Source organism: Mauremys mutica, chromosome 1, assembly GCF_020497125.1.
Source record: "Mauremys mutica isolate MM-2020 ecotype Southern chromosome 1, ASM2049712v1, whole genome shotgun sequence".
NCBI lineage: Eukaryota > Metazoa > Chordata > Testudines > Geoemydidae > Mauremys > Mauremys mutica.
In genome coordinates, this window is record NC_059072.1 from 177,409,331 (window position 1) to 177,422,234 (window position 12,904).

General features: G+C 45.7%; 1 protein-coding gene across 9 annotated transcripts in view; it reads left to right on the forward strand.

Moving 5' to 3' along the window:
- Nucleotides 1-12,904, forward strand: part of ILDR2 (immunoglobulin like domain containing receptor 2) — a 59,521-nt gene that overhangs the window by 17,547 nt on the left and 29,070 nt on the right. For 6 of the 9 annotated variants that reach the window (XM_045001995.1, XM_045001993.1, XM_045001992.1 and 3 more), the window contains exon 4: nt 12,043-12,099. The exons of the other annotated variants lie outside the window; for them this stretch is intronic. In XM_045001995.1, coding sequence (XP_044857930.1) covers nt 12,043-12,099 — 57 coding nt within the window. The remainder of the gene's footprint in view (nt 1-12,042; nt 12,100-12,904) is intronic. 9 annotated transcript variants of the gene reach the window in all.

Consider the following 12,904-nt stretch of genomic DNA (forward strand, 5'->3'; position numbering starts at 1 on the left):
CTGGAAGCTCATCCCTGAAGAAGAATTGAGAGGGCACCAGTTTTTGCTATAAGGGCTTGTCTATATTGGAGATGTTTCCAGTTATACTGATATAATTATATCACTATAGTTCAACTTCTATAGTTACACATGGTACACTTCCTCATGTGGACACATTTATTCTGGAATAAGAATGAGCTTTTCTGGTTTAACTGAAACTGCTTCCAAAGCAACATAAACTAAATTGGGGAAAGCCCCCTGTCTGATAGCCAGCCAGCCAGCCAGCCAGCCTAGTGATCAGGCAGTGGCTCTGCAGTTCTTTCTGTCCCGATCATTCTACAGCAGGCCCCAGCTAGGAAGGCCACTCATCCAGTTTTATATTGGACAGTCCTCTTTTTGGCTGGTTTGTCCCCTGTTCAATACTGGGACAATACCGGAGTTGTTTTTGTCTGGTATTGGACAGGGGACTCTATTTTGAAGAGTGTGCCACTCCGCTCGCAGCAGCATAGGGCGCTCTTCAAAATAGAGTCCCCTGTGCAGTGTGACCTCTCACGCACCGTGTATACAAGGTCACGCAAGCAAGGGTGGACCCACACCATTCCCGGAAGCACCAGAATGTCCGGTATTCCAGGAACATGTGAATCCGTAGGCGCCGACTTCCTGTCTGCCCGGGGGTGTTCGGCCCCCCTGGCCTCATCCCTGCACCGCCTCTTACTGCTCCTGCACCGCCCTTGCCCCATCCCCATTCCACCCCTTCCCCAAAGTCTCCACCCCACCCTGCCGTTTCCCACTCCAGCCCTGCCCCCTTCCTGCTCCTATTCCACTCCCTTCCCCCAAGTCATCGCCCCGTCCTCCCTCTTCTCCGTCTCCTCCCCTGAGCGCGTGGCGTCCCTGCTCCTCCCCCTCCCTCCTGGAAAGTCCTAAGTGCTGCCAAACAGCATGTGAAACATGGGGGGGGGGAGCGCTGGGAGGAAGTGGGAGGAGTGGGGATGCGGCACACCAGGGAGAAGTAAGTGAAGAGGGGGAGCTTGGCTGCCGGTGGGTATGGAGCACCCGCTTATTTTTTCCCGGGGGGCTCCAGCCCCCGCACACCCATGGAGTCGGCACCTGTGTGTGAGTGGCCACATTAGCCCCAATTGGGTCATATGTGGCAGGTCTCAATCTCTCTCCAGAATGTCCCTTCCATTCCCCTTAGGGTTTTGTCATCTGAGAGGTTCAGAGGCCCCAGGTAAGGAGACCCGGTCCATCCACTCCACCCAGGTCCTGACTCAAGAGGGGCATTACAGTGTCCAGACCACTGTTTGGTCCATGTCCAGATATACTCCACACAGGTCACTTCTGCTTAGTCTGCCAGTTGAACATTGCCCAGTTCTTCACAGTCTCTTGTGAGTTTTCACTCCCAAAGAGAAGGGGGATCTGGATCACTGCTCCCAGAGTGCCCTTAACAGTGCTGGAGCCATTCTTCTCATAGTTCCAGGCATCAGTCTCACTTCCTGATACAGCCTGTATCTCCTTTCTCTGGGCCACTCATGTCCTTTTAAATTATCTGTCCACCTGGAGCATGCCCTACAGCTGCTGAGGGGTGGGGCCTCTCTAGCCCAGTACTATCCTATCCCTTCTCCTGGTTTAGTAAACTCCAGCATAGTCACTCTTGTATCTTAATAAGAATGTCCACATGGGGGTTTATACCAGTATAATCAAGGAAAACAATATTTTAAACATCAGCCCAAACCAACTTTTTTCTCTTAAAGCGTGAGCCATAGTTTGCCTTAAATTAATCCCCTAGAAATCAGAAGTTAAAACCTGAAATCAGAGAAGTGGCAGGTGATGAGGGCATAGTCCCTCTGGAGAAATATTACCTTCCTTAATGGTGTATGTTGTATATTGATATATTGCTACTGTGGTGAAGGTCATATTAAAACACATGGATAGATAACTTGTGTAAAGGCTGTACATGCACACACTGGAACATATATGTTGGCCTGCTTGGTCAGATGGGTATTTAGATGACATCTAAAGAGAGGAGGACAGTGTAGCAAGTGATAGTGCTGGAGGAAAAACACTCAACCAATATGGAAGATAAGCACAGTGATGTATTTTAATGCACTGCCAAAGCCCACCTACAGACATGAGGTAGACAGTGGGCTCTTGGGCAGGGTATATCAGCATTAACCACTGGCACATCCACGTCCAGTTCCATGGCACTATCATGCACCATGTACTTGACACAAGCCTGAACCCCAGATCTGAACGCTTCTGAACTTTGGTTTGCTCTAAATCAGGGGTAGACAACCTATGGCATGTGTGCCGAAGGCAGCACACGAGCTGATTTTCAGTGGCACTCACACTGCCCGGGTCCTGGCCACCGGTCCAGGGGGCTCTGCATTTTAATTTAATATGAAACTTCTTAAACATTTTAAAAACCTTATTTACTTTACATACAACAATAGTTTAGTTATATATTATAGATTTATAGAAAGAGACCTTCTAAAAACGTTAAAATGTATTACTGGCACACGAAACCTTAAATTAGAGTGAATAAATGAAGACTCGGCACACCACTTCTGAAAGGTTGCCGACCCCTGGTAAAAATCCTGGTCTGATCCAGACTTTTCAGTTTAGGCCCATCTATGCCAGATACTAGCCACGGGTGTTATTATGTGATGCCAACACGGATATTGTTATGTGGTAATAGGCTATTTAACTGTGCCTCATCCTCACACCTCAAAGGCACCTAGCTGGCCACCAAATCGCAGTATCATAATAAATAATAATAATAATATAATTAAGAATACCTAGCTCTGATATAGCACTTTTCATCAGTAGATCTCAAAACACTTTGCCAAGGAGGTCAGTTTCATTAGTCCCATTTTACAAATGAGGAAACTGAGGCACAGAGAGGTCCAAGGTCACACAGCAAGACTGTGGCAGAGCCTAGAATAAAACCCAGTCTCCTGAGTCCAAGCTCAGTGGTCTATCTACCTGGTTGCACTGCTTCTCAGATACCATGGTGAAGCAATGTGCTACCATGGAGACAGGAGAAGGCTAAATAAATGGATGTTGTTTCAAATCTTGGGACCTGTGTATAAAAGATTATATGGGGAAAAGAGCCTTGTCCTGCTGTACTGGCTGTCGGGGGTGCCTGTGTGCCCCAGGCTGGCAGTAGTGTCCCACAGTGAGAGTCAAGAGCTCCTCTGCCTAGTGGCTATAGTTCCCAAGGGAGGGTAGCGGAACCTTGGCCCACCCTACTCCACTGGGTTCTGACCCAGTGTCTTTCAAAGCCATAGGCCATATATATATCATTATGTGCTCCCTGGGTCATTTCCTACCACTGTTTCCTGAACCACCGTCAGTGTCACAACTCTGTCTCGGGATCCCTTCTGGCTTTCTCCCAGGTTCATCTCTGGGGCCCCTTCCCCTTTTGGCAGCAAGTCATTGTCCTCAGTTCCTGCGGTCAGTGGGCTTCTGTGGCTTGGCTAGGAGGCCTGGTCCTGGTAGCTTCTTGGCAGAATGCTGCTGCAGCCAACAGCTCTCCTCCTTGGTCAGTCCAGACTGGGCTGAGCTGCTCCCTTTTGAATGCTCCCGTCACTGGGAGCATGCCCAGCAAAGGCCAGGGGGGCTGACCTCCTGCGTCCAGACTAGCTGCTTAACCCTCAGCTCACCAGTGCGGAGTTGATACATCCCATCACACTGCCCTAGTCCTTTGTGCTTTTACTGGGAGGGAACTTGCAGCTCGGACAGCTTGTTTTCTGTAGCTGCACTTTGTCTGTTTGTCTGTGTGCAGCACTTGCACATCAGGAGAGTGTACTTCAATGGGTTCTCCAAGAGCATGAGGGCAGTCTTGTTCTGGGTGTACTTTGCTCTGCTTCGTAGGCTGGTTGGAGCAGCTTGCATTCACTTCCTCTCCTGGGTGTTGGTCATCAGACAGAATGATCAAGCCCGTTAGTTATGTGTATCAGTGAGACCCCAATTATCTTCCCTTCTCCCTGTCTCCTTGTCCTTCCAACTCTTCTTATTCTTTTTCCTGCCTCTCTTTCTCTCTCTCTCTCAACGTGGTGGTGACTGAAAGCAAGACAGTGCCCTTTGATGCAGGAGATAGGCAGCCAGCAATAAAGAAATAGCATTTTTTAATATTCTGGAACTTCTTGGGATATTCTGATTCCATCCCACTTCTCTTCTGGATATTAGTGAATTGCAAGGGCAGACTGAATATAAATGTAGATTTGAGAACTTCTGCAATCCTAGGGGATGCTCAATGAGACATTTTTGTTTGCTGTTTGCTAATCAGATGAAAGGCTGACTCCCTATTGGGAGCAGCTGAAACAGTAAAGGGATGATGTCTGAGAGAGTTTGAGTTTCCCATCATGCACAGGATCTACTCCCTATTGACATTTCCTTTTAAAATACACTGTACATTGCTTATTTTGGGGGTCACTGCATCTTTTAAAACATTGGTTGGAGGTTGTGAGGGGAGCAGGAGTTCTACCTCTTTATCATATTGTTGTGGAAAATTAACCACACCGTTGATTTTGGGTCAGACACAGCCTGAGGCTCCTTTATTAGAATACAAATATGCATATAGGGAAGGTCAGCATGGCCCCATGCAAGGGGATAGCTGCCTTATTCTGGCTCAATTGCAACAAGCTTTTAAAGGTAAAAACCACAACACATCATCACACATTACAAATCTTATTCTTAATAACACCTTATTTGGTACAATCTTTATTATCAGCAAGCCAATCAAAGCCCCTCACCATCTAGGGGTTTTCCTGTTATTGTCCTAGATGCTCCCCACTTACGCCATGTCCCTCTTCTTGCGTTACCTTATTGCTTACTAATGTAATTTTCCAATACAGTTGTACAATAAGCTTTTCCCTATCTCGTGTTTGCCCACCTACGTGCGGTTATATTGTACAATACTGTTTTGCTTAATTATAATTTCTTGCTAATAAGCTGCTATCCTAAGGCCAGGTTACACAATTGCCCGTTGATTTCAGTTCCCTTTTCTTTCCTTGGCCTTTTGATTGCCACACAAGCTATTACAAATTTTCTTATACCCTAATGTCAAGCTGGCCTACAGTGGCCTGTAATACGTGTGCTTAGCAAGCATTGTCTGGGGTAAGCGGGGCCCTGTAAAATCCCCATCAATATCAATAGATGAAAATGGAAATTGAGGAGGGCAGAATAAGAGAGGAGACCAATGAGTGCTTAAGAGGAAATAGGAAAAATTTCTCAGATTTGAACCTCAGAAGTATAGGAAGTATGCAGGTTAAAGGGAGGATGCTGCTTGACAAGATAATTTGACATCAATAACAACGTGGAAGATTTGGGAGGCGGCAAAAATACAGTGATATTTACATAGTTAAGGGCAGAGGGTCCCAAACTTTGCCCAAACAAGGACTTCATTAGCAACCTCAGGAGCTCAGGAGCTGCTTCTACTATAATTTGAATAAAATGGAGTAGATTGCAGCTGCACATGTCTTTATATGGACATACAGCCCATGGAGACTGCAGGTTGCATCTGCAATCTTCCATCTTGATCTGAGCAGCCAGGCTGGGATTTTTAATGTCCCTGGAGCACACTTCCATACTTCTAAAGATAAGGGTCATTCCTGGTTGCACTGTAGAATTCCACTGGCTGTTCTCACTTTGATCCCAATTCAGCAAAGCATTTAAGCATGTGCTTAAATCCATCCCCTGTTCAGTAAAGCCAGTGGGATTTAAGCATATGCCTAAAATTCAGCTAAGCACTTATGAACATGGACTGCTGAATCAGGGCCTTTATCTACCCCTGTCTTAGAGGATCAGTGGGGAAAAAGTGTTTTGCTATAGGGGCAAGAATGAGATTGGGAGCAAGTGAACCCACTCTAGAATAAGGACAGGATGCTATTCAAAGAGTATTAATACAAATTATTATTAAATATTTGTATTATGATAGCACCTAGAATCAGAGATCAGAGTCCCAATGTTCTAGGCACTGTACATACTGCAGTGTCAGGGTTAATATAGTGCCTTGCAATGACATCCTGGGGTTTTGGTGATGCTAGTTTAATTCATGTTCTTTCCTTGGAGATCAAGACCCTTTAGTTAGGCTAAGTGACTTCTGTAGCTCCATCTCACTGTCTCTATTAAACATACAGAATGTACTAAAATAATTATTATTTATAGCCCTTTTCATCTGAGGACCTCAAAGCTCTTTACCCAGGTTATTAAATATGATCCCCATTTTACAGCTGGGGAAATTTAGGCACAGATTAAGTTAGGTTGACTAGCTCTCAGACCTACAGTGAGTTTCTGGAAGAGACAGGAGTAGAGCCCAGGAATCCTAACTGGTAGTTTGGTGCACTAGCTAATGGACCACACTGCTTTGCTAAACAACTGTTGACATCTTTTATTCTCTGTTCCATTTGGCAGATCAATTAACACAACATGAATTACACAATTATCAGATAGTATTTTATTAATGAATCTCCTAGAAGCCTAGACTTCCTCAGTCATTACTTTTTAAATTAAACAATTAGCATCTGAGGTTTTCTTAATCCCATGTTAGTAAGCAAACATTTAAAGGTGATAAATTAAAATTTGGTAATTTTACCTGTCAAAATTCATGAAGCATAAAAATCAAATTCTTCCTAGCCTAATACACACAGAGAGGCATAGTTGTAGATATATATACCTTCTTGTATACTTACACACATTGTAATAATAGCTACCTACCTGTCTAATGTATTGGTTGTGTAAATCAATGCATGCTGCTGTGTGTGTGTGGTTGGACCTTTGTGCTATGTTCTTAGTCAATAAGGTGACTTATTTTACCTGATATAAGCAGTGCCAGCTTTAGTCTCTTCTGCCCCAAGAGAGATTGAGCCCACATCAGCTTCTATAATCCAGAGATGGGAAAGTTCATGGCGGGAAATTGCCCTGACAGGATGACAACTGTAGCATTTCATTTTATTCCATTGAAGAGCTGCCAATAACATCCCAGCCTGCTTGTCCACAGTAGTTGGCAGATGTGTTAGTGTCAGTGGCATGTGCAAGAGGCTAGAGGCCCAGAATTCAGCCCAGGAAGGCCCACAAACAGCTTTATAACCAAAACTTTCTTACCCATAGCTCTGCCTGGGCCAGAGAACCATAAAGTGGGCAGGAGCAAGGAGTAATTATTTTACAAAGGACAAGACAAATGAGACCAGTTTGTACTCGCATCTGTGAGTGCCGTCGTGCCAGGAGAGGGCACCAAGGGTGTCCTCTCCTGCTAAATTCCTGTGTGATGTAGCTTTTCCATAGATCCTTCTGCTGCGCACCCATGCCTCTCTCTTGAAACCTTGTCCAACGCCCCCTTTACCCCCCAGTTACTTATTTCATGCCATTTAGAAATGCTACTTGTTGCCAAGGATTCCCCCCCCCACCTTCTTATTTGCCAGCCCCAGCCACACGCTGCTAACAAAGGAGAATGGGACAATTAAAAGGCCTCAGCTACTAAGGTTTCCATGGCAACAGCCTTCTTGGAGGTCTTTGTTTCCTGCTAAAGCTTTGATCTCCAAGAACGGCTGCCTCTGTTTCTCCCTCCGACTGACAAACGGAGAAAAGAGGGATGGGAAAAAAGAAAAGTTTACAGCTCACAGAGGGAGCAAGGAGGAACTCATTACAAGGCCACACTCTCCCAATAAATCTCCCAGCAGCTGCCTTGGAAGAGCCTCCGATTTATGAGAGCCACGCTTTCTCCACTCTGCTTTCTGATGCCCCTACTGGGTCAGTCTCCAAGTGCCAGGGCCCCTTAAGTTTAACATAGGTCGACGACAACAGCATGTTCATCCGCTACTGGGAAGGAAATAGCTGTCCTCCGCTGCTGGGAGGGACCAGAGCATCAATCCCCGCAAAGGGAACATATTGTCACTCACTTCCATCCCTGACTCCTCCTGCTCTTCAATGTACTTACCCCTGTGTTCCTTCATTATTTTCTCCAACTCTATTTTTTTTTACCCTCTTCTCTATAGACCCCATTCCATTCAGCTATTTGTCTCCTCTGGCTCCAGGTCAGACCTAAGTTCTTGCTCCTCTCCTTCTGGGTGTATCATCTACCCTGCATATTAAGTTCTTAAGTTCTTTTGTTTTCTCTCTCCCTCCTCCCTCTTTCCTTCCCTTTCACTTCTCCACCTTCCAGGTCTGCTCTGCTTTCTCTTGATTTATCCCCATTTCCAATTTTCCTCTCCCTCCCCAGTCCTTCTACACCAGAGCCTGTCTATAGGGCTAACGATCCTACTCCCACTTGGTGATGGCCCTTGCTGTGCTTGTGCTGCCACTCTAGTCTTTGTGCCTCTCAGCTGCAGCTGAGTGGCCATAACTTCCGCTTGTGCCTGAGAGGCAGCAGGTGCATGTTAGAGGAACAATTGAGAGGCAGCTGCTGGAGTTGCTTGTGTGGAAAGCATAATCAGCAGTGCGGCAGGAATAGAGACAGTGCCAACACGTCCCAGATTTTTATTGACACAAGGACAAACTCCTATTTTGAATAAAACCATCCGGGACAATCCTGGAAAATTGGGCCATCTAGACATAGAGGTGTCTGCTGGGATTCACTGAGGGGTGTTAGCATAAGAAGTTACAGTCCTTGTGGATATAGAGGCATTTACGGAAGAGACATTGAAACTAGACAGCCATTTCAGTCCATTTATCAAAATGCCCATAGTCGCTTTCTGAGACAGGCCAAGCAATAATAAATAGGCAACAAAATAGGACGACCTCTTATCAGGGTATTTGAATAAACTGTTTTCTCCTTGACAGCTCTTTTCTAGCCCCCACTCTCCCTCTTCCAAGCTTACTTTTAAAAAAATGAGTTTGGTGCCAATGGAAGGAGCTAGAGTGATATGGAGTGCTGGCATTTATTCACGGGACAGGGACAGTGAGCTTTCTCCTCACTGACCTGGGTCAGACTGACCACCTAGTCTAGGGGGGCAGAGGGGCGTATAGCTCTGTGGCCCATTCAGCCCTTGGCTTTTCTATTGAGATTTCAGAGCATGGGAGCAGCAGGCAGCTAATCCCAATTGGGGTGGCCTGCAAGGGGGCCTGTTCCCTAGGAACTAGGCTGATGCCCCCAATTCATTTCATGCACAACACTTTTTGTCAGTATCATTCTGGGCCTGAATCAGGCTAAACCTAGAGGTGAAAGAATCTTATACCTCACTCCCTGCCCCCTTGATCCATCTAATCCCTCCCTCTTGCTGTATATTTTTGCTTCACTTGTTGCTCATCACTGTGGGAGGAAAGTCGGCCTTCAATTAGCGAGCATTCATGACAAGCCTGTGTGCTACCTCCCCCAGCCGTTGCTGTGGTAACCGCTGGTATGAACAAGAGCGGCTGGGTCAGCTGAAGTGTTTCTCTGCAGCCTAGCCTACTTAACAGCCGTTATTAAAAATGAGGAGCAGGGGGAGGGTCTGTGAAGGGGGGAAGTTACATGGCACTGAGGGGACGGGTTATCAGTGAATTAACTCAGCCCCGGGGAAAGAATCAAAGTGCTGAAAGCTAGTTGAGGCACAGTCACTCAGTGTATTGTTTTCTGGTAGCCGGCTGGGGTATTCACATCAACATGTTTAGGTTCAGATGTGGCCTCTGCCCTGGGTTTCACTGAATTGGCCTCTCCTGAGAGGGCTTTGTGAATTCTTTCACAGACTGAATCCCTCACACAGACAGGGGGAGGAGTGGGGAGAAAGCCTTGAGTGCAGAGACAATGCAGAACCTGCTGATGCGAAGGTGGGAATTTTGCTGAATTCTCAAGATTCCAGCTTTATTTGCCCTTCTGGCATGGTGAAGAGATCTCTCCTCCTAAATCCAGACACATCACATTGTGCTTATTGAAGGGGCCTACTGAGTAAACTGTTGCACAGATTGCATGGAATGGTTGTCCTGCTTGTCCTCACAACAATTTAGGATTTCCAACAGCAGCATGGTTTCTGACATTTGCCTCCCCCCACATATCACATCTTACAGCTGTGGTTTTACCAGGACATTTTTGGAACCATGAAGCACTTATCCATAAAACCCAGCACTACTGCAGGGAGCTCAGGTTTTAGGGTGGGCTTAAAATGAGAGGCACTACATTGTGAGATGGAGTTACCCAGGCCAGTTCCTGCTCCCAACTGGTGTATTGCCCTCTTATCTCTTCATATTTTACCATCCTCATACCTCTGATGTTTCTGCAAGGGACACAGTCTGCCTGCATGCAGAGTAAACAAACAGGAGGCAGACACACTTTCTGCAGCCATGCAATGTTAATGTGTGTTTGTACCTTCAAATACATTTTGCATGCATGTGATTCTTGTGTGTAAATAAGGCATATATTTGATGTGCATGTGGAGCATGTATGAGTATAGCATACTTGTGATGGGAGCCATACATCTGGTATGCATGTGTAGAGCATGCCTGTGATATGCAAGAATTACCTGGCAGGAATCTGACCCATACGATGCATGGCCCAAGTCTTGTGTACATGACACAGATATATGTGTATGCTGGCTGAGAGTAGTCTGGACATTTAGTACTTCCAGGGAATGGAGTACCTGGATTCCATGAAATTCTTTGGACACGTTTATGAAAATGTTGCCATAGACTGATGGATAGAACCCTATTTTAAAGTAATAAATAAGGAACACTTCATCTGAAGGATCAGTTTTATATCTTCTGCTAAGACTCTGACAGCTCATTGGGACTGATGGTTTTACAGTGAGTATCAGAACAGCTTTGATGAATTGCAACAGGTTGCAAAGTGCTGCCTGAATTTAGAATGTTCCTTGTGGCTCCAGCAACCATTTGTGTGGATTTTTGATCTCTCTAGACACTCTGCTGAAGCAGTGAAAAAGTGGAGAGTGAGATTCTGGTTGATTTTAACATGCTTCAGGGAGAGACAAGAAACCAAAGATTTTGGGTCCAGTTAATCACTGTGTTTGAGCTTTGCTCAGTGCAAAACCCGGGGGTGGGGGTGTTAAAGGTGACTTTATACCACCTTTCACTGACTTACACTTGGCTGCCTGCCTTACTTTCCATCCCCCATATGTGTCTGTTCAGATTGCTAGCTCTTCTCCTTCCTGCATATCTGTAAATAATCTAGCAAACTGTTGGTGCTATATAAAAATACACACAGCACAGACGCATGCAGGGGCATTCTGTATATGTTCTGGCATATACATATATGTCTGTAGTATACTTTACCTACATTCAGGACATATGCTGTTCATTAGCAACATTTCATACATGCAGTTCCAAAACAAATAGGTACCAAGTTGCCCTTAGGGCTTGCATTTTGTTTGTCGCATTCACTGTAAATTCAAATGGAAAAAGCAAGAGGTGCAGTGAGGTTTTACAGAAATTAGTTCCTGGTTGGTTTGCTTCACTTGGATATCAGCTCCATATCTCAAAGCATCTGCCAGTTATAGAGACATCCCGTCATACCCCCACCCCCATAGTCATTATGGCATCTCTTATGAACCTCTCTGTGCAGCTGCAGTGTCCCATATGGAAAAACATCACACGTACATGTGCTGTATGTATGTGGCTTTCTTGTAGGGGGCATTGGGGTCAACCCTTTTCTAATCCAGACAGCTATGGTCTTTTGCACGCTCTCTCTTTTTTTATGCCAGTAAAATGATTCTTTAAAAATTGAATCACTCAAGCCCCCAGATAAGTGTGTTTGAGTGTGAACGTGCATGCCTATGTGTAGTGTGCGTGCTTGTTGAACAGTACCCTGCAGGCATCACCTTGTAATCATGCTGCACGGACCCCCTTCTTGCAAGCCTCTGCCTAGATTGGAGAGGCTCCATTCCTGACCCTTTCCCCCCCCCCCAAGCCCAGTTGGTCAAATCGTGGCCAGACAGATACATAGACAGCCACCAGGCATTGAGCAGGACCAGTTACTATGGAGGTGATGAAATCCCTGAACCATATAGTTCACTTCACAGAGCATATGTGGGTCGATCCCATGTTGAGAAAGGGGGCTGAAAGCTCAGGCAGGAGCTGGGGAGTGTGTTTTTCCTGCAGTAACCTCTCTCCCTGTTCTCCTCCTTCTGTCTTTTCTAGGCAGGACAGGGCTGCTTGCTGATCTCTTGCCCAGTTTTGCTGTGGAGATTATGCCAGGTATTCAGTCATTTAACCCTTTATTGACCCACCCTCCCTCTCACCTTGTTTGTCCGTCCCTCTGCTGCACTGCACATTAATTTCTTTCTTACTTGTGTGCGTCTCCTATATTCTGTGATAAACTGTTGCTTGTTGGAAGTGCCTATTGCACTGAGAAATATCAAACCTCATGCTGGGGATAGGGAGGGGCTGTAACACAGGAATGCAAAAGACAGAAATAGCTGAGAGAGACAGTCCCAGCACTAGAATGGAAAAGTCTATTTACGGGAGGTTTTATATCAAGCTGTATGCCTGTGTGCTCACACACCACCATGATTGTGGCAACTCCGTTTTGTCCATACTGTAATATCTTGACACCCTTGTACGACTACAAAGTACAGTGTGGATGCACCCATGTATGCCCTCAAAAAGTACTCTTCAAAGGCTTAACTTAATATTATGGGATACTGTTAAGAAAATCAGCCACCGAAGGCTGCACATATGTGGCATCCTGCTAAAGGAGGGATACTAGGCCAAACCTGGCTGTGGGAGCTGTTCTTTTGTGCAACAATGCTACATTATCAGGGGATCTAGCTACAGCCAGATAGTTGGGTTGGGCCTGAGGATTTTCTGGACTCACAAATCTCTTACTATCCAAACTAATGGGATCCCACTTTTAAGCATTTCCCAACCTTGTAGAGGATCTAGTCCAAGATTCTACATCAGATGGTCTTTCAGAGGGAAGAGATGAGAAAGCATTCAGCTCTGGGTACATCTGAAATGACTGTAGCCTGAGGGCATTAAACCAAAGTTTGTCTCTCCCCAC